The sequence below is a fragment of the Acanthisitta chloris genome, unplaced genomic scaffold (assembly GCF_000695815.1).
Source record: "Acanthisitta chloris isolate BGI_N310 unplaced genomic scaffold, ASM69581v1 scaffold8918, whole genome shotgun sequence".
Lineage (NCBI taxonomy): Eukaryota > Metazoa > Chordata > Aves > Passeriformes > Acanthisittidae > Acanthisitta > Acanthisitta chloris.
Window position 1 is genome coordinate 313,900 of NW_008685394.1, and position 26,806 is coordinate 340,705.

The 26,806-nt window shown below is 35.4% G+C and overlaps 1 protein-coding gene across 1 annotated transcript in view; it reads left to right on the forward strand.

The window, feature by feature from the left end:
• Positions 1-16,332, forward strand: part of ERC2 (ELKS/RAB6-interacting/CAST family member 2) — a gene marked incomplete at its 3' end in the record, with an annotated part of 317,798 nt that extends 301,466 nt beyond the window's left edge. Inside the window, exon 16 of the mRNA XM_009079752.1 lies at positions 16,198-16,332. Coding sequence (XP_009078000.1) covers positions 16,198-16,332 — 135 coding nt within the window. The remainder of the gene's footprint in view (positions 1-16,197) is intronic.
• Positions 16,333-26,806: the final 10,474 nt, after the last annotated feature.

Below are 26,806 nucleotides of genomic sequence, written 5' to 3' on the forward strand. Positions count from 1 at the left end.
GGTTTTAATAAAAAACCACATAGATTAAAAACTCCAGAATTAGATATCATCACAAGCAAATTTATGTTCTGCTTTGTTAATGAGGAAAACAACTCTACTAGATGCAGTACATATGTACCAAGCACAGTGCATAAGTTTCTTTTCTGTCTAATTAAAAGGTTTAAGTCTGTATACTGTGCAGTGGCTACTTTCCTGGATTAAAAGGGCTATAGACATAGTCAGAGGTGGTACTATAGGCAAGGGGACAAAGGCTGTTCAGATAACCTGGGTGCTGAAAACCTGTGGTGTGTATCATGTGTGTTGTTAGACACCCTTCCTCTTTCAGAACAAATGAAATAGATAACAATGATTTTCTCCAGACCATGTCTACAGGTTTTGTATGTAATGTTTTCCTTTGTGTGACATTATGGAAGTCTGTGATTGTTGCTTGAGGAGGAGGAGAATACAATTGGAAAAATCATTTTGGTCTTCTTAGCCTGTCACTGTAAGCACTGTGCAGGCAGGCAGAGTGCCATTGTATATATAAGCATGCTGTGCTAATAATTTTTAGAACATATTGCATAGTCAGTGTTATGATTCTTTACTCTGAGTCATGCACTACATGCTGTAGAACTCCATGCACTCAATAACAGAAACGTAAGGAAAATCATTGCTGCTATGCTGAATTCCCAATAGCTCTGACCTCATGTGTCTAATCATTATAGGCTTTTTCCCACAGGGCTATAAAAATAGGAAACAGCCCCTGAGCATGAACTTAGCATCCAGTCCTCATGCTGACTTCAGTTCAGGCATTCCAGCCAGGTACCTGTGTTCCAGCCATGATGCAGTCATGTCTCAGGTCAATCAGCTGGCCATGGGAAATGTACCCAAAATTTATATACTAAATAGGCAGATCTGCTTCATGCTTTATAGCACTTCATCTCACTGTGCTGCAGCAGTGCAGATGATGCTAAATTCCAGATTATTGTAGGGATTTTTGTTTTGGTTTGCTTTGGAAAAGGGAAGGCAGTTATTTTCTTCTTTAGTCTTCTCTTTTTTTATCTTCATTTTATGTTACTGATAAGTAATTGAATATACCTCTTTGCCATGTTTCATGGTAACTGTCATGGATATTTTTAGAATGTTCATCAGAGACTTGGGCAAGTGGTTTTATGTTGTTGTTTCTGTTTTTATTTGGTTTTGTACCTTTAAGGTATTGCTAAAAAGTGTTCAAAACATTCATAACTTTCTTCAGACAGGGAGAAGGAACAGCAGAAGAGGCATTATTTTGGATAACTTCAGTTAGAATTGTAACCAAATACTTCAAATACCTCCATTATTTATAGTGATAAAGATCTTCAGTAAAGCTATTTAACTAGATTAAATTGATGCCAAAATAATCTCCCTGTTATCTCAGACACCACAAAAAAAGAGACACCAGGAACAGGAATGTGGTTTAACTAGGTCACCACTTTATTACACTTAAGAATTATCTGATAATAGGGGTTGTAGACATCACTCATACTTCTTTTATCCCTTTGGGAAGAACCACTGTCAACCTCCAAAGTTTTCACATGTGCATCCAACACAAAGGCTTGTTAGTGCAGCTCTTCCTTGCTGTGACTGTGCTGGGCCAGGGGCGAAGGGACAGGTTCCACACTGTGAGACATCTGCCCAGTTCCTCAGCTTCTTTGAGATATGCTGTCTCTCAATCTATTTCTGATTCACTAGAACTTCACTGAATGATCAGCTGAACCATCAGTTTTTTGTTTCTTCTGGTGTTACTTGTCCCACCCTCTGTTTCCACAGCTGTTACACTGCTCAGAGAAGAATACAAAGCGCAGCTTCTCCAGCCCAATGTGATCATGAAAGGAGAAATATTTATAAATATTAGAAGATGACCCACTAGATAATGCTAAGTATTAGACCCCTATATCCATTCCTGTTCTATACTATAGGAGGAATTTTTGCTTTGAGAGGCAAAATAATGTGATAGTTCATGATAAAAATCTATATTCCTTTCATGTATATCCACATTGTGTTGCAGATAAACTCTTCCTTCCTTCAGCAATTCAGACATTCTGATACATTTGTAACTTAGAGGAAATTCTATTCTCAATTTGCACATTAGTAATGTGACGTAAAAACTGATACTGAACATAAAAATTAGTTATATCTGTTGGGTGTTGCTACAAAATTGCTACTATTGCAGGTGCATTAATTTTAGGAGATGGCTTCATTAAATTCATTAAATTATCTTCTACTGTGTTTCAAAAGAAAATTTTTTTCATCGGCTTAAAGCAATTTTCTGTCTTCCTTTTGCGATTCCTGTGCTGCTACTTGTGTTCTCCAAAGGTTGCTGAGAAGTGTACTCTTCAGAACCAAAGTTTCCTTTAACCATTGTGTTAGACCTGCAAAACTGAAGGGCAGTTGTTGCAGTGTAAAGAAGCAGTTAATATGGATAATGTTTTAAATCATGTCACCAAGTTACTGGGAAATAATTTGTACTTATTTTAGAGTGCTAACTGAAGTTAGAAATGTGCTTGAACATAATTTCACCTTGCCTGGAAGCCTTCATGCGTTGTTGCAGATGTCAGCAAAGTTCATATAGAAGCAGCATCCAAGAGTTTCTTTAGATAATCTTGTATTTTCCTCATTACACTGCAGAGTTCATGTTGTGATGCTGCAACGGAGCTTCTAATTGCATCTGCTCTCCTTATCTCCTCCATGTCTCCCGAGAACATCTTGTTTTTGAAAGACTTGTAATTTCAGTAAAGAAGCAATAATTTGAAATCAGCCTTCAGTGAGGATGGGCTGTACCATTTGAAGTAGAACATATTATTTCAATCAAGTTTGTTTTGTGACTTTCGTAGACAAGTGAATCACTGTATCATCATATATCTGTCAGTTTGATTTGCTTTTGGCTTTTGTTTGCAGTTTGGGGAGTTTCTACCTCAGAAACTCTGCTGCTGTCTCTTTTGCTGGCATCCTAGACTTTGTCACATAGTTGATAAACTTCAGTTCCATATTTTTAGCAATTTCAAATGTTGTACTATGGATCATTGCAATAGGTAATACCTAAAAAAGTACATTATACACCAAGCCAAGGATGCTGGTTTGCTCCTGATATTGAAATGGTGGATGCATTGACCAAGGTAGGATTGCTGTAGCTTGGAACGTCCCCTGCTGATACAAAAGAGTAAGTAAAAAGGGCTTTTCTTGAGAGTTACAAATGCTACTACTTGAGAAGGAGAAGGAGAGGTATGTAAGTGAATTCATCAGAATCCAAGAGTTCTGATTGTATACATGAAATGACCCAGAATATCCTCTTTGAGGACTAAGAAGGGAAGTCACTGTCCTTCCCTGGAAAATACTGATGTAAGTATATTTCCTAGAGTAATTTTTTTTCATACAGAAATTGTGAATACTTTTGCTTAATATTTCCATGTGCAGGAGGGGGCCAAATACTGCTCTTTCACCTAACTCTGATGAGACTAGGAAGAGCTACAATTGAAGTGAAGTGTTATGGAGTTTTAAATGATATAGTTTGCAACACTTACAAGTGCTTACCTAGTTGGAACATCAAAATCTTTGCAAATTCATGTACTGCTACTCAGAAAGCTGCACAAGAGCTGTGGTGGCTCCCACCACGTTGAGGTCATTGTAGGCATCGAAAGCCTGCTTCATGTTTAGAGAGATAGGGCACAGTGTGTAGTAGATGTCTTAAAGGTTCAGGAGGTCAATTCTATTAAACTCAGTGAAGTAACCCAAAGTATTGAGATTACTCATAGAATTTTATTGTTATTGGATTAAGGCCAGGAAAGCAGATTCTATCGCTGCACTGTAATGTATCGCAGACTCGCACTGAGGTTGAATTGCTAAATGCAAATGTAGCTGCTTTTACCACAGACTTGCACTGTGAAAAACTTCCCTAATCACTCTGGTAGACTCACGTAGCATCATAGGACATTGTGCATTTCCTCTGGAAACGTCTTGGAAGCTTCCTTAGGGTTGCTTCAGAAGAATATTGACCTTGTGCCAGAGGGAATGAGCATGAAAAATTCCATGAAAGGAAGAAAAGTACCAAGAGATTTTCAATATCTAGGAGGAACAAGTTCTTTTCTAAACAGGCATCATTCTGGCAAAGATAAAACAAATACAGTGCTTAGGCATGAGTACTCATCTTAGTGTGTCTCTGACAGAAACTTGATGCTATTTTATGCATTTTATTTTTCATGTGGGTTGTTTCACAACAGTGAAGTGAGTTATTACTCAGTTTGATGGCCAAGTATTTACTTCCCAAGTCATTGTCTGCCCTCCCTCCCTGCCTCCCAACTCAAAAATCACCTTCATTCTTTTCTTTTGAATTAATCAATTATGTTTTAGTTCTAAATCATCAGTGTTTTCCACATTGACAATTGTATTGATTTCCATTGCTTGACAGTGCCTGCAGACTGACAAAATACATCCCTATAATAATCTAAACTGAAATAGAATGAAACCAAAATTAGAATGTGTTCAAAAAACAAAGTTTAAAGCAAGTATCAATTGCAAATTTCTGGCTTTTTTGCTGTTCTTTTCTTTTCTTTCTGTAGTTCATGACTTAAATAATGCTCTTAGCATGAAATATGCCATTGAATGTCTCTATCCAATTTTTCTTTTTTAATTTTCTGGCCTTTGGGAATGTCATACACATTGACACATTGTAAACTACTACATTGATTTTGAAGTAATTTGTCACCATTTTTCACACTGCCAAAGAAAGAGAAATGAAATATACTGCATTTGTTAGGAACTGAGAATATTTATGATTTATTTTTAATATGAGGATACAGATGTACATATATTAAAGACCAAAGTGTCATTTATGTGAATGAGTTGAGCCATCTTTTTATGGATGGTGACTGTGTGAGTTTAAGCAAAACTCATGCTATATCTAAGCTAGAAGAAAAGAATTGTTTTTATTTCAAGTTCTGTCTTACTTTTACAGGCTTTTCACATTACATTTTGATAACCTTGGAAAATTATCTGTATCACAGTGTATCCAGCTGTAAAATTAGTAGTAATAATACTGACCTCTGTGTTGCAAACACATTCCCATAAGCAACATGCATATTTAATTGTAATGAACTAAATGTGATTTAGCAGCTGCAATCTGTCAGTGAAATATTTATTCTTTAGTGCTTTAAATAAATGGGAAGCACAGTAATTCACTCACAGAAAAACAGAACCACTGGAATTGTTTTGATTTGTCCACCAAATGCTGTTATTTTGAGAGCCATAGAACTTTGTAGTCGGCTTTAAAAAAGCTTTCAGAAATACAGTATTAAACAACATCACCACGTGGGCTTGGCTGAGTGATTACATAATATGTATAATCACCCTGGCCAAGATTCCTTTGGAGAATTCTGAGACAGCTATTTTTAGAGAAATTTATATAGTGATGCAATCCTGCATGAAATAATTAGCTTAAAGTCCATTTTTAGAACATCTCAAGAGATTTTGGTAAGAGCAGAAGACGCTACTATATTACTGATTCTTTCTGAACTTGGATACTGTGAGAAAATTTCCCAGTTGTCTCTTTTCACTTTTAGGATATAGAGCCAAAAATGTAAGTGGAGTTGGCCAAAATGCAAGGTCTTCTAACTCCTTGAGAGCATTTTATTTTTCTTCTCAAAACATGAAATTAGAAACCTTTCCAGTATTTTCAGGACTGCAGGTGTACAGAATACTCTGGCCAGAGGCAAAGCTGGTGTTTGGCAATCTTCTCCAGTCTGTTAGTTCCACTGCTCTATATTTCATCACATGAGCATATTGCTAATGAAACAAAAAGGGTGAGAAACAATCAAGGAATTTGAAAAATCTCTGTTTGTTAGCAAACTAATGACTAGCAATATTTTCTCCTGCATGCAATATGCAGAAGTAGTTCTTACTAATTACATGTAAGTATTTTAAAGAAGCCTTTCAGCAGCAAAGACCTAAAATGGAATTGCAGGCAGTGTGCTGCATTACATACACTTAGTTAAGTACATCAGAACTAGTGCTACTGTGACATTGTGGTGGTGACATCAAGCATTCAAGAATAACAAAATGCCCCAAGTTGTATTTTCCCTGATAGATTAATTCAGCTCTATTGTACTGTGTATTTTATGATATTGAAATTGTTTATATTACTTTAAGAGAAAAATAATATGATTAGAAGTTGTTGTGATTGTGATTATTCTGGCAGCTCTAATTCTGCAATTCTGTGCATTAATTAATTGCATTTAAGCTCCCTGTATGTTCAACAAGTGTGGGAACAAAAAAGTCTTGCAATACTTTCTTAGAGTGTTTGTTGACACTGTACCACTTGTGATCAGTAGCACTGTCTTGCTACTGCTTCAGTTTCTGATGCTGTTAAACTAAGTTAATCTTTCTGATTGCCTTGAATTTCATAGATGGCAATATTGTGGAGCACTCTTATTATTAGTGTTATTGTTGTTGTTGTTGAACACAGAAATACATTTATCATGCTGTTGAATCTAAGTATTACTGCAGAGTAAATAGAATCCATGTTATGAAGCCATTCACATGGGTACTGCAGACATAATTGACCACTGTGCTGATTATTTTTCCTCTTGTTTAGACTGTTTACTACTGCACATAATACTGGTTTTGCTCAAGCTTTAACCACCTAAATTTGAACAAAAGAACGATCTGAGACCCTTAAGTTTTAGTTTTATTGTTGTTACACTTATGCTACACAGGTTCTTTGTTTATTTTGGACAGGTAAGAATAGATGATCTAATAACTGAAATCTCATATAGGGATAATCGGTCTGGGTATTTTTTTTCCCTTAAAGGTTCTCAGAAAATGCAGTAAAATAGCTATTAATCTCTGATTTTAAATGTGGCTGTTCAGATCCCATTTACATTAATACAAGCAGCCCAGGCATTCAATGACCTTACATTTATTTACTATCTTAAAAACCCTTTTAGTTTATACTTTTCTATTGAGGAAATATTTCTGCATGTCTTAACGTGGGGTTTTGAGTCTGTGTTTTTGAATGTGGAACATTATAGTCATTACAATTGAATTGCATCTCAATTTTGCCAAGTACAAGCAGCTGGCATCTAAACCCAGTGTGGACAGAACACTGCAGGGGTGAAAGTGCAGAGTGCCACTCCTCTCTATGGCTTAACACAGCAGGCACCATATGGAATAAGGTAGGAAGGAGAATGTGTGTGTGTAGCTAATAGCCTTTGCCTGAACAAGTTAGTTGATTCAATAGAAATATTCTGTGTTGGAAAAAGACTGAAAATGCTGGCACTACTCACATAACACTTTTCACATATTCTCAGTAAGATTTGACAATTTATATTCTATAAGTCGAAGTACTGAAGCTATAGCTGGATATGGCATCACTTTTTCCTCTTTGTGCTCTCAGGAATCCAAAGTTTTTTGGATGGTATTTTTCCACAAACATTTTCCAATGAGAGGGACTTTTTTTGCCTCGTAGCCTATAGCAGTCATGCCCTAAAGGCACCATAGGCTTGATACATAAACCCTTTCCTGTTTTAAAATCTGTTTCTGTTTGTTGTCTGTACAGAGTTTTTTCATTTGTTAAGAATTTGTGCCATAGCTTAAGCATGGCCAAGTCTCATGGCAGCATTTTTGACTGGTGATAATCTCATGGTGAACTTACCCTAGAACCTCTCAATAGCTATAGCTGTCATAACTTACTTTGCTCAGACAAATGGTTTAACTCCACCGAGCCTGAAAATCTTAAATGGAAAAAGTAGGTAATGCAGATATAAAATAACGTATATATTAACACAGGAACTTTTGTAATTTTGGACGTGGCCTGCTTTGTAGGTGCAAGTGGGTATTAAGTATCTTGGATAAGGATAGTGAAAATTTCAAATATAGTGGTGTGAACTCCCAAGCCAAAAAGGATTTTTTTCTCCATGAGATATTCTTGAAACAAATCCTTAAGTTCTACTACAATGTACCCTATGATAATAAGGTTAAATAACACTTGATCTCAAATACAATGCTAAGTATCCAGTTATTAAAAAAATTGCAAAAATTAGGTGGCAAATTTTTCTACTGCTGTAATGGTGGATAAAACTTGTAATCTAGCATCAAAAAAATAGCAAGGTGTCTCTATAAAGCATATCAAGACAGTGGTGTGATGTTATCTCCATTTCAGTCCATATTCCAATATACAATCCATGTGTTGAAATTTATGTTTTATTTGTCGGTTTTTATTGCATACAGTGGAAGAAATGTAGTAATTTCAACTTATGGTATATTTTGTATCCCATACAAATGAGAGACCTTGGCTTGGTACTGCAATTGCAAAAATTACAGCTGAAACAAACTATTCAGACATTAAAGATGCTGAAAAACAACCAGTGCTGCTAACCAGAGATTTGCAGTTTCAAAGGTCTTATTTAGCTGCTGAAGTTTCTGATTCATGTCTGGTTTTAAATAATTATTATGGGGAAGTATCTTTTTAATGAGTTATTTCCTGTTGTAAAATGGAAAAAAGAGAACCTTACTTCTTCCGTTGCTTGTCTGCATTTAGTAGGACCTGGCCTGAGATGTCCTCAGGCAGCTACTGGTTCAGAGCTTTAATTATGCTTTTTAACCCACTTCTTTGTGTCTATGTTCTTACATACTTGTATGTAATTACCAAGTTTAGTAGTAGGACTCAGACAAATACTTTTAGCATGACTTTAGCCTATACATTACGGAGTATGCTGTATTATTACAAGATATTTCCTGTGCTTCAAGCCATGTTTTTAATTCACAGAACTTTAAAAGACTCCAAAAACACAAACACTAAATGCAGAAAATGCAGCTAAATAGTCAAATGGGCCATGTTCATGTCAACTTAACTTTGTTCAATCAAAAGTGTCAAGAAAGTTGAAATTTTGCCTTAGTACTTTAGCTAAGTGTCTGCTTGGCACTTGGAACTGCTGCCTGTCTCCATCTTCTAAGTGTTTAATATCCCAGCTGGTGTTTGTGAGGCTATTGTCCTTCAGCTTGTGAAGAGGGAGACTTACTATGAGTTTTAACTTCTTTCAGGATAAGTCAGTCACATTTTGTAATCTGACAAAGCAGCAGGTGTAATGGTTGTTCATAGTTAAATTGTACTCTAACTAAAAAAGAACTGGAAGATATGCAAAGCTTCTATACTTACATTCAACACTAAATTATCAGATCCAAGTGTTTGAAAAGGTCTGCATAGAAGCTGCTTTGCACTGCTGCACAGTAGTCAGAGTATCTCATTTGACCAGCAATTCATTTTGTATTTCAACTGGGAAGAATGCTGGATTTAATAAAAACTTGGAAAATACTCTACCATTTCTTAATCCCTATTCTCTGTCCTGTGAGGGCAGAAAGGGTCTGAAGAGCAAGTGTTTTGGTTACATCCATGTTACAGATGATAAAAATGGTAAGATTTTAATGTAAAAACACCACGTGAATTAACTTTAGTGTAAAACTAGATACATATGTGAAAAAGAAAAATTTAAATACTTTCTTAGCATAAAAACTTTACTGAGTTCCTTACTTCATATGGAACAGTCTTATCATTAATGAGGTAAAAAATAAAAAGAGTTAAATGCAGAGTAGCCAGACTTTTCTCCAGTAAGCTATCATGCACACTTTCAGCCTGCATGCATCCTGTCTCTCACACTTTTCCAAGACAAGTCATACACTATAATAGGAAAAGAAAAACATGCTTATTAGCCCATTTGGAACTTTAACAGGGAAAAATTTGTGTTCTTCAATGGAGGCAGGAAACAAATCAGCAAAGCCCATGTTAAAATGTAGTTAAGAGTATGAATATAAAACCAGATTACATTACAGGGATGTTATAAAAAGAAAATGCACAATTAAAGTACTCAGTAAAACATAACTCTGCCCTATAGTGATGCATTCCAACTCCCATACGGTTATGATTATGATAGTTATTTAGCATTTGGAGTTCCTGGTTAGTTAACATCGTGCAATGTTTTTGTTATCTTTTGGTTACTGATGAGTGCTTGCAAATTTAGAGTCTTCATAACTTCATTTCTTTTTCTACTGGAATTTTCTTAGTGTCTAAAACCTCACTGCATAAGCCACAAAAAAAAGCCTGAATTGAATATTATTATATATTTCTAATAATTGAAGGCAAGAATATAATTTATTTTGGAATGAATTAGCATGATGTTGCTAGTATTACAGTGTTAAAAGTGACCCAAATAATTAGCACAAAGTTCCACAATCTCTGCAATGCTCTGAACTATATTGAAATCCACTTCTTCCATGCAGCTCTACTATTGGCAAAAGGCCTTCCAAGCAATAACTGATTAACAGATCCTTTTTGGCTTGTGGAAAAATGACATGTCTGTCAAAACCATATTTGGTGGATATGTTTTAACAATTTGTCTCATTTAATCATGTGGATTCAAGAAGTGTGCTACCCTTAAAAAGAGAGCAGTCTCAAGGTTAGGCTTTTTAGCAATAATAGCCTTGGAATTTTCTTTTCTACTTCAGCTGAGTACTTAGTGAACCAGTGCCCAAAAATCTCTAAGTATATCAAGAATTTTAAACAAAAGTTTAAACTGAAACTTTGCAAAGGAATCTATCCTAAGTCTCTAGGTTTTCTAGATGGCAAATTAATCTCACTATTTGGCTTATTATCAAATCACTTATGCAGGATGCATGTACCTCTGTAAGCTTGAGATGCTGAGAGCAGGTGGAACTAAATGACAGTGATGTTCAATGTGATTTTTAAGAGCTCTGAGGTTGGAACTTGAACTTGCTATTTTTGATCACAGAAAAATATGTAATGATGATCACACAACAAAAGTGAAATAAAGGAAAACTTATTGAAGAGTTTGTTTTTTTAAAAAAGTGTTCAGTGAACTTAATGAAGTTCTAGAAATACAGGGGTTTACAAGGCATTTAATTTCAGTTTTCAGCGTAGCTTGCCATGACTCCTGTGGTATTAGAAGTCACCATAAGGGTTGCTTAGAAGCACAGCATTCTGTGTTGCCTTCTGAAATGCCTTTTGTAGCTACTTTTCAGGGCTGTCTTACTCTGTTACACAAGCATAATAGTCTACATTGTGGAATATTTTGTATTTTTTAGTGAACAAATACATTGTTTTCATGAAGTCATCATTTTGTATAAACTGTTTTGTCCTTTAACAGACTGTGAAAGACAAATGCAATTTCTTGAACTTTAGGAATGTTGAAGGCCAAGTACAGCATTTGAAGTCCAATATTTAATTAACTGGAACTTATCAAATAACAAATCTTCTATAAATTGTGTTCTATGGCAGTTAGCAACTTTTGTGTTGTGCAGCAGTAGAAATGATAAGAAATTCTTCCCTTGTCTTCTGACAATGACTGTTTTCAAGGAATGTGTAAAAGTATTGTTCTAACAGGAAAACTGATTTTACTTGGAGAGAGTAAGTACAGAGCTGGCTTAATTAGCAAACATTTTGTTAACCTTCAGTTAATGGAATTCAGGCCTGAAGCACTGGATTCATACTGGAAAACCATTTGCAGTTGCACATGCTTTCATTAAATCCAGGTTAATTCCACTAAGTTTATGCAACTTCTGGATAAACTTGGTGAACTACATAGTCTGAAGCACGTAGTTTTTTAGATCATTACCTTTGTGTGTTTTCTAAATATTGTCTTAGAAGAAAATGCTCACATTAAATCATTCTGTACTGAAAATCATATAGGCTAGTGCTAAATGCCTGCCACACACTCAGTGTTTTTTTGAAATACTGGAATGCTTATTTTCAAATAGTGAGATTGCAAGAAATAGATTTTCTGTGTCATTGAACACAACAAGAAGCCATTGCAGAATCGAAGCTAGAATGTGGTTCTTTAGATGTTAAATTCTATGCTTTGCTAATTAGATCACAGTATACCCAGGATAGCTTGTAAGCCTTATATCTGCCTCCTTCACATATTATATAGGGGAAAATCCTTCCCTGTTGAAAGGGAATATTCTAGAAATATTTCAAATTCCATTTAGTGAAGAGAGATTGAGAAGAAAATCCAAAGGAAAGTACTAGCTATTGAATTGTATTACACCTATATCCCAGAGCAACAAATCTTACTATTTTTCCTCATTTGAACCTCATTCATGAGAGTTTTGTTGTTAACTTGATCCAGATGACAGATCAAAGCATAGTTCCCTATTGCCACCTTGCTAAAATATTCTTTAAAAGACAGTTTTAATATTATAGTTTTACAGTTACAGATTGCTGTTAAGCTATTTAGTCTGTTACCAGTCAATCAAAGACTTTCATTTCACTTCAGTATATCCTTTCTTAAACTCAACAGAATTTTAGGAGGACAAGAAATATCTGTCAGTTTTCTTACAGTGCTGGATCATAAATTCTTTGGTAAGTGGGTTAAAACTTCAGTTACACATACCATTCATGACCTTGACAGCTTAGCAAATAGTGATATTGAATGATCAAAGACAACTGTTTCAAGCCCTAAGGGTCAATATACCTGTGTACCTAGATCTAAGCTTCTTTTAGTTCCTCTATCCTTCCTTTATTTCAAAATGGATGTAGTATTTATTGAATGTAGTCAATAAATTTGCAGCAAAAAAAATCAGAGGACACTGTTTATGCTAGAACTAATAATGCCATACATGGTCTGGAGGAGATGCAGTTAATTAATTGTTGCATTTTACAAGGTAACTTTTTTCCTTTTCTAGTATAAATCCAAATTAAAACCTTCTCCTTCTCAGGTGTGGGCTTGGTGTTCACCAGGCATTTTCAAAAAGAACTGTTGGTATGACAATTTTGTTCTCAGAGCTGTGGCTATGTAAATTTTGAGGAACCCATATGAATAAAATTTTGACCTATGCAATACAACTCTTTCAGTTATGGAGTGATTTGGGCAGAGTAATGCATGATGCACATTTGATATGGCACAATTTAAATGCAGGTATGGTCATCATTCTAATTTTCCTTAATTCCAAATTTCAAGATCAAAATTGAAATTCAAAATTTCAATTTTCCAATCATCTGAAAAAATCATATTAATAATCCATTGTACTTTCAAAGGTAATATAAGAAAAGGCCTTGGATGTTCTTGAATATTAGATTTTTCAGGTATGCTGAAGATGTTGCAGAAGTCATAGCATTGCCAAGTCAGTATGTGGTATTTTCCCTGTGCAGACAGTACTGAAGCAGACCCTGAATGTGTTGATATGGGACCCAGACCATTAGGATTTACTGTCTGTCTAATAAACCAGTGTCCTAACACATATGTGCCTTTCTGTGTGTTTGTATATGTGCTTGCATGTAGGTGGAGGAGTGTGAAGCCCTGAGGTCCTGAACAGATTCCAATGTGGTTAATTAATTTCTTCCTCAAATAAAACTATACCTGACATTTCAAAGCCTACTGAAGATGAAAAGGTAGCAAGGGATACAAACAGAAGTAATGTTGCAGATTTTTGTTTAGAGGAACATGTAAAGGATTGTATTGTTCCTCAGGATGGCTTTACTTTTGTTTCTCCTCCAGAAATCCTCCTATTCATCCTCCTCAAATGTCCTGCTTTTAGAAGTTTGAAATCATACCATGTTTGTACTTTTCTAAGTCAAGGCTAAGCATACCTGGAAAATATAGTTCAGCATGGAAGTACAGTGCTCAGGCAGCAGCTAAAGCAAAGAGAAACAGAACCTGAAAATCATATTTCTTATCACTGTGATGAGCTAGCAAAAAAAATTCAAAATATTTAGTATCATTTTAAGATATGAATGCCAATCACAAATCATGTCAAAGTTTGGATGGTTTGACAAGCGCTTGAGTGGAAAAGAAATTCCAGTTTCACATTTCTTATATATATCTTGCTTCCAGAACAGGCACACTAAAGGAAGGCTACTAGAGCATTAACATTTCTTTGTGCACATTTTACTGCAATCTGGCATCCAAGAGGAAGAAACATTAGAAGTAGTTTATTTATATTTCAGCACCAAATTAGAAAGATGACATCATTCATTTACAGTTCTTATCCCATGACACACCTAATCCCCAACACCTCATTACAGGGGACACTTTTAGGATTGCATATATCATCTTGTTTAACTTTTGCATTCTTTTATGGAATACAGTTGAAAGGTAGGAAATTTAAGGCTGTTCATTGATAAGAAAATAAACTAATAAAATGTTAGGAGCTTCCCCAAAGAGGCAGAGTATTACAGTGTTTACAGTAAGCGGGTTATTATTTGTCTAGTAATTCTCCATCTTTTGCACTCTTTTCTTCCTCTTTGAATCTCAAGACAAGCAGATGAGCTATGATGATTCAGATTGAGATGGTCTTTTTAACAAAACTGGTAGAAGTTCATAGCTGAAGTTCATGCAACTCTAGGCTTCCATCTTCTTGTTTGGGATTGAGGAAATGAAATAGTTCCAACCATGCAGATTCCTCTTATTCTGTAGCACACTGAGGAAATATCCTTTTAGTACTATAGAGATGCTCAGAAAGAGTCTGAGACAGTGCACATCTGATCTGTGATTTTCCTCTATCTTGTTATTGTGGGTACCTTAAGGTTTTGAATTGGTTTGGTTTGGGTTGAATGGTTGGTTGGTTGTTTTGACTTGAACTGAGTACAGGTCCCTTCCTGTAAAGTAGTTTTCTGTGGTCCTTCTTCTTCTATGGACATCATGTGAAGTGCTTGAGCGGCATTGTGATGATTTAAAAACAAATTAATCGCTAAAGAGACACATCAGGATTTCCTATGATCCACGTGGTTCATACTTTTCCTCACATTAGATTTTGTTATACTTGAAATATTATGTAATATATATATTTAGTTTGCCTGGTATTTTTTTCAAATCCTTTTTTAACTTTAGCAAAAAACATTAAAATTAGGGAATTTTATAGCAATCACTGAGTTTTACATTTTCTATTAAAATATACTTACCAGTGAAATTTTCCAAACAGATTTTGGTATAGGATTGTTCTCATAGGAAAATCAATTTGCAATAGTCCTGGTAGTAAATTCAGCACATACTAGATATGGTGCACCGGTTCACTCAAGGGTACTTCAAATTAGAAGCTGGTTAGACCTGTTAATACAGGAATATACCCAAACAAATGAGTCATGCTTAAATTCATCTGCTTAAGTTGGTCCTTTAGAAGTCATTAATTTGGGCAAAGTCCAGGGGCAGTGTGTTTAGCCATCATCTTCACTGGAGTTACCATGAATCCTGCATGTTAGGACTTCTATCTTTCCTTCAGTCATCTGCATGATATTAATTGCATATGTCTCTAACTGATTTTAATTTTGGAAGAGGTCTTTCAGAGTTGACAGAATTTTCTTCTGGGTTTTGTTAGTGCAAAAGTTAAGTAAAACTTGACTGCAGGTTAACAGGTTTGACTGAGACAGTCTTCAACTCTACTAGCAGAAAAATATAAGTAGTGTATCCACTGGTATCAGACCCTTGGTAGTAAGATATTTTTGGTGTTATGAGCAAGGTTTGAATTATTCCAGTCTATGTATTTCATGGTATGGAATAATTGTAATAGTGATAAAGAGCAGCAATATATCTTGTTATCTCGTGGTGACATAGATTTTATTATCTGTACACAGCTGTAGCTGAAGTGTTGATCTCTTTTTCAAGATCTATATCCAAGACTTCCCATTCAGTAACATGCCAAGTTCCACAATCACTTATTTCTCAAAGTGCCTGTGTCTATATCAGTTAATTTTCAGATTCTTTTTACTTTCCATTTAGTGGGGTAATACTAATATATAATTAAAATAATTAAACCAAAATAGAACTTTTAGCATAACTATTCATGATTGTTGTTGACATGCCTCAGTAGCTAACTGTAAATATTTGAAGTACACTTAATATTCCTTTCAGTGAGATTCAAAAAGTTAATTGCCAAGACATAATGTTAGACTGGAAAAAATAAAGACTTCAACATCCTTGATAATTTAATTTTCTGACTTCTTTGTGCAATTCTAGGGATGTGAAAGATGTGAAAGCTGAAACAGAGGGTGTGTTCACATATTTTGTTATATTTTTCTATTTCCGTTTCCTTTTCTCTGTAAGCCAGCAGTCTGCACTTCTGTACTTAGATGATTGAAGCTCAAAAAAAAAAAGAAAAAGAGAGCCAAGATCTTCCTAAAACACTGTTGCAGTAATATGTTCCAATATGTAATATAATTGTCTTGCTTTACATCTGAAACAGACACAAAACAGAATGAAACTGATGGCAGATAACTATGATGATGACCATCACCACTACCACCACCATCACCACCACCACCATCATCGATCTCCTGGGAGGCCACAACACTCCAACCACAGACCCTCTCCAGATCAGGTTGGTCACCTCTTTTTTCACCTTTATTTTTATAATTTTATTATTTTGCTACTTCAAAATAAAATATTTTTTCCAAAGAAGCAGTAAGCAAGTAAGGTGTTCTTTGAACTGAAACTAATAGTTCTGGTATTTATTTCCATACCCTAAAGAATTTAAAATTTTGGCTTTTTGTCTGGTGTTTTATTTATCTGGAGTAGGAAAAACAGTCTATAGAAACAAGTAACTCCTTTTCAAATGGAGAACCCTGAGGAAAAATTAAACATTGCTTTTATTTGAAAAATCACTGTTGATACTAAAATAGGCTATAAGTTCGTAAAGTCTGGGTAGAAACAAAAGGGAAATATATTGATGAAGTTGTAATGGGGATGTATGATAGACTACTTAATTGGGAATAGGAAGCAGAGGCAAATGATGCTTTTTTTAGAATGACCATTAGAATTGTACTGGTAAGTATGAGAAAACTCAATTTCTTGGATACCAAGTGAAAAAAACCACCCCAGAATCTGAACAACATAACACAGAACCCTTCAAGTTCTTGGAACATGTTGAGAACACTTTTTTTTTCAAAAAGGGGTGAGGGGTATTAAGGACTTGCTGTCTCTTCTGATTGACAGAAATAAGTTGGTTGAGCTAATAAAAGAAGGTAAAATTGTCTGAAAATTTCTGTGAACGAAAATGTTCCTTAGTGCAAGGAATAAAATGACAAAAACAGAATGAAGGCAAGAGATGTGAAAAAACTGGAAATTACCACCGTGGTGTTACTGAAACCGATGCTGCTTTCAACTATTGCAAGAAACATGAACTTGTGAAAAGAATTTGAGGGATGAGACAATGTAAGAGAGCTAATATTTAGTGAAAAAGGTGCTTTTCAATGCATGGTAGCAGGTTATGCAGAGAAGAGAATGGATAAGAAGCATAATGAGCATCTGTATCAAGACATCTTCAAGAAGATGAAGACATTATATGAATGATAGAAATGGGTACATGATTAAAGGCAGAACATGTAAACTGCTAGCTATTTTACTAGTATTTGCTAGTACTATCACTCTCAGTTTTACTCTGAAATATTTATGATTATACTGAACAATTTCATGTAGAATATAGGAGACCGTTGGAGCCTTAAAGAAGGCAAAACTCTTCTCATCTTTATAAATAAAATGTATTGGGATGTAGGAATAACTTTATTTTAGACCATAGACCCTATCAGATCATATCAGACCTTATCAATCCATCCATCTCATTGTATATCAGATCACCTTATAGTTGCTTCATTCTTATTTTCCTCAACACCAGCTGGTGGTTCCTATCCTAGACCAGATAAACTATTTTTTGGCTTACATTCTTGATGATATGAGAGTGTTTATCACTCTGTGCTCCCTTTATTCTTGCACTTTTTGCTAGGTGACATTTTTGGGCTGCTTGAATTTGTCATGGAGTAATTATGTAAAGCAAATCTAGTTTCCTTTAATAGAGTATCTGATTTTGTGGCAAAAGAAGAAAGTGATAGCTGTGATGTACTTTGAATCAATAAGGTCTTTAACACTGTCCCACCATATTGTTTTAATATACAAAGAAATGCACTATTTTATAATGTAATTCACAAGTAAACTGAATTACAATAATAAAAACTGTAACTATAAATCACCATGAGATGGGTATGCAACTGATACAAACAACATGCCACAGGCAAATTTTCTGTTGCTCTTTGTCAGACAGGCTAGTTGTGGCAGAGTTGCAAAGAGATCTGTCCTTTATCTGCTTCTGTGGAGTATTGTATTAGAAACTATTTCAGTGGTGGAATAGAAAAAAACATGAATGTTGTTGATAATGAACCAAGCTGTAAGAAGCTCCAAGTATAATAGGAGCTGTTAAACTGCTCAATAAGCTACTCCAGTCTTGATAAACTGGAGAAAGTCTAGAATAACTAATCTGAAACTCTGTGAAGTCCATTTACAAGAGAGAGTTCACATGTACTGATGAGGTAATAGTATGGAAAAAGTAATCTGGATTGCACAATGGAATACCATTGCAATGAAGTAGAATCTAATTCTGGGTTCTATATAATACTGGAAGAGAAGCAGGAAGCAATTATTCTGTTCTTTTGTGCCTGGTGAGACCTCAGCTGAAAAGCTGTATACAGTTTTGATCACCATGCTTTAAGAAACATAGACAAATTAGAAAGGGACAAAAGGAAAGCAACAAAAATGATAGAAGTTTTAGAGAACATGACCTGTAAGGAAGGCTTAAAGAACATGATTTGTTTAGTCTAGGAAGTACCAAAGGGGAGACATAAGTCTTCTAATACATAAAATGTTGTTGTAAAGAAGACGATGATCAATTGTATTCCAGTGCCCAATGGAGAAAGAGTAGAAGCAGTAAATTTAAATTTGCCAAGAATAACTATGTTGGTTATTAAAAAGAAAACTTTTTCATTATGAGTCTAACGAATCTGTAAGCGGAAACAAAATGTGGACATTCTTTCATATACATGTAATAGAAGGTCCTCTCTTGGAGATTTTTAAGAACAGGTTAGATAAATATAGCTTTATTTCATCTTGTGTTGGACTTGGAATAGGTGTTCTCCTGAAATACTGTCATCCCTAAATTTCAACAGACTCTGTGAACAGTGGATTAGCCCAGCATATGTTTAATTGTAAAGCAAGCAAATAGAGGATCCGTAGCAAAATCCTCACTGAAATAATCTTTGAGAACAGCGCAGTCAAGGATAATCATGGTTGAACTCTAGTCAGTGCTTTATCTTACATTTTCAATTATGGATTTTATTGTTTTCTTTCCTTTCTGTGTTGTTATTTACCATTCTGTACAGCATTTGTTTGTGCAGCAATTTGATTTCCATGTGCTATACATACAAACCTACACTTCTCATTCAATATTGCACGCAAATTCTAGATGTGTAGGTTTTGATTATTATAATCCAGCATATAGCTAGTGGTTTGAAAGCACAGAATAAACTGAGAAAATAAACTAAACTTGCAAATCATCAGAGGGCATTTTTAATTTTGTAAAGAGACAAGGAAGTTGTGCATATTATAACTTAAATGCTATTTAATTTAGTGAATTCTAGGGAGGAGTTTTTAAAATACTTGAACGTACAGTGTTAATCTTGAAACATTTCTCATTTATATACATAATACTGAATTTTGTAACTTACATGCTCCATTTATGTAAAGAAATGCATGTTGTTATGTATGTCTGTAAAGTATGTACATGTGCACTGGAGTACATGTTTGTGGAAAAGACTCAGACATTTATGTACCTCTGTTAAAGAAAATGGTGTATCACCAGCTTCTTGGAAGAAATATACACTTATATATGAATGCATGCTTTTTACATGGAGCTATTCTGTTCAGATTTTTTTTAAATGATCATGTTTGTTTTTTTAACTGTTGATTTCGTATCCTGCTATGAGCAGCATGTGGAACATGGCTCTAGATGTAGTGAAGGGTAGGATCTCTGACTTCTCTTGAAGGAACTAGTTGAACACCTTTTTTAGAGATGTAATGGATGTGTTTAGATCTTCTGTCTGCTGCTAGGGTCCAAAGCCAAGTATCCAGCCACTTGCTTTTATTCCCTTTCTTGCTCTTCTGTTAGGGAGAGACATAGATTGGTGACCTTTTTTGCCTTTGTATGTCTGGACCTAAACTCTGGTGAAGTTGTAAGAAAACTTCCCAAACAGTAGGAAGACTCTAACTCTTCCCTGCCCATATGCATGGTCATGTTACAGTGAGTCATGATGTGATCCCTGGTTATGTTGGTGCATCTGATTTTTATTTGATATAAATAAATTTCTGGAGATTGAGTGCTGCCATGTCAATAACATTGCAATATTAACCGTTTTTACTAGTCTTAAAAAAACTTGGAAAAAAAAGATAATTTTGCAGCTTTGCACAAAAACTGAAATTTATTCTCTTCAGTTTTGGCTTGAGAGTTGGCAATCTTTCTTGAATTCCACCTGGAAACATTTTGGCAGTCAGTGTGTATCCTGGAGTGCGGGTGTAATACTCCTAGCATGAAAATGAGCTTAATAAGCATTCTGTACTAGCTTCAGTTTCCAAGAAGTTGTAATATGTAGCCCCTTGTAGAGTGCATTACAGTAATCTAATCTGGATCGTTGCATCCAAGAACTATCTGGAACAAAAAATCCCATGGCTAAATAGTTTTGAACTTCCAGATTTAGAAGCTGTTCTGCCCTGTAGCGTAGACTCCATCACAAAACCTACTGTCCAACTCCCTGCCTCTTGTATTTCTCACCTCAACATACTTACTGTTTTTCCTTAAAAACTTTTTTTTTGACCTCAGTTGCCCACGTCATCTTTCAGTTTTCTTCATTTTATGGAAAATGTTTTGAAGGAAGTGCCAGTTTGTGTCACACAAGTGACTGTGTGCTATTGAAGCAAATTGCTGTTACTGTTGAAAGTTGATAGGAATCAGCACATTCATATTCCCTGCCACAGCTACCTTGTGTACTACAGCCCTTCTGTCAGTTTTATCCTTTATCATATTGTAACAGGACTAAGCTACTAACCAACAGGGAATTCTGTCTTGCTAACCACAAGTCTGGTCAAATTGAGCCATCTCATTCCCTTTGGTTTTCTAATCTCAAGACTGCCTGTGCTTCTCCCCATTTGTTTCCCATTCTGAGTTTCAGGCTATAGTCACCCATGTTCACTTACTCTTTATTTCTGTGGGCATTTTATATTCCTCGCAGAAAGTCCTTGACTTATTAGCACATATGACAGATCTCTAACTCTAGGATGGTCTTCACATAATGAATATCATTCTTTTGCTGTCACCCAGGACTGTCTTCTTCAAGTTCATAAGAACTTTGTGATGTAGTTGAAGGTCCTAAGTTCAAGTTCTTGCTTACGGACTACATAGTAAAAACCTGTAATTGAATATTCAAATTAAAAGCAGCAACTTTACATGAAGAAGGGACTTAAAATTAAGTGTAGGCATTCCATGATATGCATATGCCTTGGATATACTTAAGTTAGTCTGATTGCATTTGTAATAGGATGTTAGGCTATTTAAGAGGTCATATGGAAGAACTTGATTCTGCATCCACACAGTGGAAGACTGAAGGTATAACATTGAAAGAATTTTCATACTATAAGATTTTATTGCCAGTCATGATGATTATAAGAACTATCAAATCTTCTTACTTCCCACAGTACTGGAGATTTTTAAAGACATGAAATGTGCAGTGTTTCTAATCTCCTGAGTTCCCTGAATTCCCAAGCTGTAGTGGATTCAAAGCTGAATGCTTTACTCTATGGTCACCGAGGCTACAAATATATTTTAATTTTGTTTTATGATGAGAGCTTATGTTCTCATCAAAAAGAATCTGATTTTTAGAAAAATGTGGATATTGTAGGGTGTGCCATAAGTCTTTAGGAGCTGGCTGCTTTCCAAAAAGTTGGCCCTATTCTTAGAAGCTGTAATTGAGGATGGAATGTCACATGGTGTCTAAGCATGTAAAAAGATGTCCTTTTACATCTTTTAATCCAGTCTGGCTGCAGAGAGATTTTGTTCCTACTTAAAACATTTTTTGATGGCCCTTCTACAAGGTACTGGCGTTTAGAAGTAATTTGTCACAAACTCACCAACAAGTTTTCCGTTGCTCTGAGATCTCAGCAAGGAGGCCTAAAAGGTAGTAGTTCAAGGTTTCTGAACTGTCTTATCTAAAGGTAAAGTCCTCTTTACCAGGGCAATGATGGGGCAGGGTGTATCTCTGAAGCTTCCCTGACTGCCACTCTCCAGTCACAAAGCCACCTGGTAGAGAACTAGCTTATAGTTGTCTTAGATTTAAAAGAGTATCATTGTGAACAGGCCTTTTAAAACTATGCTGGTAAACTCATTCATTCGAGAAAAGAAATCACATGCAGTGATGCATGAAACTTAACAGCAAACTGACTGTTGCGAAGTAGGAGTACGCTGCTAAAAACTAGCTTTTTGAAGAAGACCATGTGCTCTCCAAAAAAGTGTTTATTGATTTGTAAAGTGGTGACTGGTCTTGGCAACAGGTCTTTGTTCATCAGCTGGAACTGCTAAATATCCTTGGAGCTGCTGAAAGACGATATGTGAAAAACTCTGAACAGGTCAGATGGGATTTTGTTTTAGGTGGATGACTTTGAAATCAGATCCACAGGACAGTCAAGCAACGATTATTATTTTAGTGTCTGGATCCTGATCTACAAATCACTGTATTGATCCATATGTAATTTTAGGGGAAAGGAGAGCATGCTACTTTGTGTATTTTGGCAGCCCTGGCTGTTAGCATAATGCCTTATGTTTTGCGGCCACACTGGAAAATTGCCAATCTCAAACCCCTGAATAGGCCTCAGGAATATTGAAATACATTTTTCTTTAAAAAACCCCAAAACACAACACAATACCAAATAATACAACGTAAAAGCCAGACAAACATAAACCAAAACAGATTAATTTAGTTTATGCAAATAGCCATGGTTATTTGAAAAGCGTAAAATTCTTCAAACTTCCTTAGACTGTGAGTAGAAAGTTCAATCAAAGCAGATGTTTAGTACCTGAAAAACTGAAATTTCATGTTTGGGAGCTTTTTGTGACATTGAAACTTTGTCTTTTAGTTGTTCAGGAAAGAAGAAAATAACAAGGCTGAGGGGAACCCAAAGCAGCAGTGACACATTAGGATATACAAAGAATAGGATATGGGTGTTTAAGGCAGTAAATTGGAATTATTGGCTTACTCCCTGACCCAGATTTTGTTTAATATTCTGTGTGTTTCTTTATCCTGTATGTTTACACGTTGTATTTGGGCAGGTGTGAGCTTGCTCTTGTCTGTTAACTAAATGTATGTATGTGAACTTGTTCTGCTGGTGCCTCGAGCTGCAAGGAAGCACGCAATTGCATTAGCACAGTGCTGAGCCTGCACTAAGCTCATTGGAGTCACATGGATTTATTTAATTTAGGAATTTGGGTAGGGCAAGGTTTGCTTGTCGGTACATTCAGTATAAACAATCCCAGGCATATCCACTGTAAATAACTAGTATTGTGCTGGATTAATTAGTGTTTTGAGAAATCAGGAGTGCAGTGCAAATTAGTCGTATAAGCACTTTCACATTTTTTAAGTATTCCCTCTAGTTTTTCATCTTTGCTACACATATTATTCTTCCGGAACAAAGAACTTGTGATTTATATCACACATTGTTCAGACTTGTGAACTGAATGCAAAAAAATCCTATTTGTATCATGGGCACCTTTAAAACATCAATTTTCCAATTAAATTGTATGCAGCTATCATAGCTATGTTGTTTATTATAAACACATTACCAAATGGCAAATACTTCTCTACTAATGAGGATGTCATTTCTGTCTTAGTGTTTCCCAAAAGTCAGTAAGTGTTATCTTGTGCTTATTTCAGGGTTACAGAGAATTCTTCCTGCCTTTGACATCCAGCTAGGTATTTCTGTCTACCCTGAAAAGAAAACCGAAATAATCCTCCATAGAGGCTTGCCCACATTTTGAGGTTAATATGATTGGTTTCAAAGCTAAGAATTATTGTAAATTACACTGCACTTCTGATGGAACAAAAGGAAAAGCCTTGAAATTTGGAAGAGTGTTCTCTGGATTTGAATTTATCTTCCAGGGATACTCTAGTTCTTGATTTTGGTATGCTGCCATTTTACAGTTACAAAGATTATATGCTGCTCAAGGTTTCTTGTTGAAAGGAAAAGCCAATATAAATTTGTAATATTTGTTCACGCTTTTGTTATTACTACCCCTTAATTGTAATTATATTGTAGCCAGATTATTTGTCATACACCTTTTAATTACATTAAATTTGTAGTTTATTAAGAAATCAGCCAAACTGGAGCTGTATTAAAAGCAAGAGGTAGAAAATAGGTTTTGCTGTCTATGATACCTCCAGGAGATGGATTTTGTATATTGAAAAGTTATACCTCTCCTTTGCTTATAGAAATGAATTTATTTTATGTTTTGAGGTTTAATGAATGTGATATAAATGTATACATACTGCTCAGTGTGTATATTTATATATATCTATATTTATATGTTAGCTTTCCAGTCTTTTCCACATATGGAAGAATTTTTTGAGATCATGTTTAGCTATAGAAACCTCTCCCCCTTACTTCCCCTGAATGTGTGTGTTATAATATACAACACTTATATAGAGGTTTACATTTATCTTATATTTCTTACTAGAAAAATTAGCTGCCACCATCATAGTCTAAAATAGGTCTTTAGACCAGCTGAAAGAGCCAAAAATGCATTTCTGGGAGACAGTAACTTGATAACAAAAGTTGCATATCTGGCGCTGGTTACTTAAGTGAGATAACATGTCACAGGCTTTCACTACAAAGGGGACCATAAATTTTTTGCATTGAAAATCTGATTTCACAGACCACTTCTTGTAAGAAGCATTGAGTTTCCGCTTCATCTAGTGATAAAACTTTAGAATGCATGAGTATCTGTTGAAACATCTTATTCATGTTAATGCTAGTCTGGGTGTTGTAAAGTAAATGGTCAGAAACAACCTTTTACTTACCCCCATCACCAGTATTTGTGATTGATTTTAGCCTAACTATATACAAATAGAATAAATGGTGAGATGGGCTTTATGGTCATTTTCATAATTGGGTGATGCATGGTTACTTATGATCCCTTCTGTTATGGATATCTTTGGAAATAGACCTCTGGCATAAATACATATTGCTGAAGCAATTTTTAAGATTTATGCAACTTTTTGAATATACAAATGAAACATAAAATAAAGACCTTCTAAAGCTCTATGTTCCAAAGACTTAAATCGGCTTTCTAGTTACAGGCTCAGTTCTTCAAATCATTCATGCACAAAGCTCTTCTATAGTCAATTGTTCTCTGTATGGAGAGTTTGTGGGATTAGTCCTCATGTATGTTTGCTCCTAGAAATGGAGTACCAGATAAAAATCTCTCTAAGCTCTGAAAGATTCTGATTTTAGAGTAAATTCTTGATTTGAAAGAAATCTCATAGCTTAGCAGGTAGATTTCTTTGTAACAAGGAGCAATTAATATTTGTAAACATAAGCATTTGCTGTAAGTTGAACAGTTTCAAAGTTCAGAGCCAGTAGTTACATGTTTAATGACCCATTAGTAGCCATAGATAATAAGGAGAGTAGTGTAAATCAGTCATCAGAAAGTTAGTTGAAGAGATGAGCAAGTTATCGCTAGATTTATTCAACCCAAGTTAAGACATTAATTCTTAGCATGCAGCACATGAAAGGGAAATGTGATGAGCCTTGTCAGGAAGGGTCTCCTATTGTGGGAAAAAAGCCAGAAAAGCTTAAGTCATCAAGTTTTTAATGTTGCCTGTGTTGCGAAGCTTTTGGCTGAAAGGAGATTAGGAGTGGGGTTTTTTTGGGGTTTTTTTGAGAAGGGATTTTATAAATACTTGCATGCTACATAAGTGAGAGGAATTGTACTGTAACCAAATTTTATACACCAGCTGGCCACATTGTAATGCAGAATTTTGCAGTCTTTAAGTGCATGCACATTAGGGGTTTAGTTCTGATCAAGAAAACAGATTTGAATCAAATCCTCCAGGTCATTCCCACTATGGTTCATATCCACAAGTGGTGGAGTGGGTACCCCAAATTCTTTCCTGATTAAATTTAATTGAAATTCCAGGAGGTCCTCCAACATAGGGAAATTGCTAAAGGGTTGGAGTGGGAGTGTTGGAGATAGGGCAAAATTAATCCAGATACACCCCCAATACAGGTGTATTGCACAGAGGTGATCTGTACAGCTGCTGATCAGTACCAGTTGTATTGGCTATAGATCTGTTGCTGTTGTAACACACTGCTAAACACAACCTCTTGCAACTACTCCACCTTCATCAGTAATTGACAGCATGCTACATGCAGAATGGTTCCGAACAGGCCGATACTTTCTAACATCTGATTATTAAAATTCTATAGATATAGACCATGATTAGAGTTATCCTTTGTCTCTAAGCTGCTGTGTAATGTAGCCCCTGTTATCTGAAGGCCACTGTCTCAAATTTACTACTGAAACTGATGAACCTTACAGAATTGATGGCTGAGAAATGTGCCTGTGAAACTTGCATTGTGACAGACCCAACAATAAAACAGAAGATGCTTTTATACAAGCCTTCTCCTTCTGCATGCAGTGTTTTCCAAGCACTGTTCTTTATGCTCCTCATTTTGCTACTTTGAAGCCAGTTTTGAGGTTTGTGGCAATTATATCAGAACAGCAAATCATGTTTAGTAACAGCAGATACTTCTTTTTCAAGATATTAAGCACATGTGACAAGCAGCGGCACAGAAAACAGCAGCAACAACAAAAGACTAGCAAAAGGATGAAATTGTATCAATGAATTTATTAATAGCCTGTGTACAAATGTCAGTCCTAAAAAATCAATGTATTCAGTATTTTAAACACTTTGAATTGATAATAATTT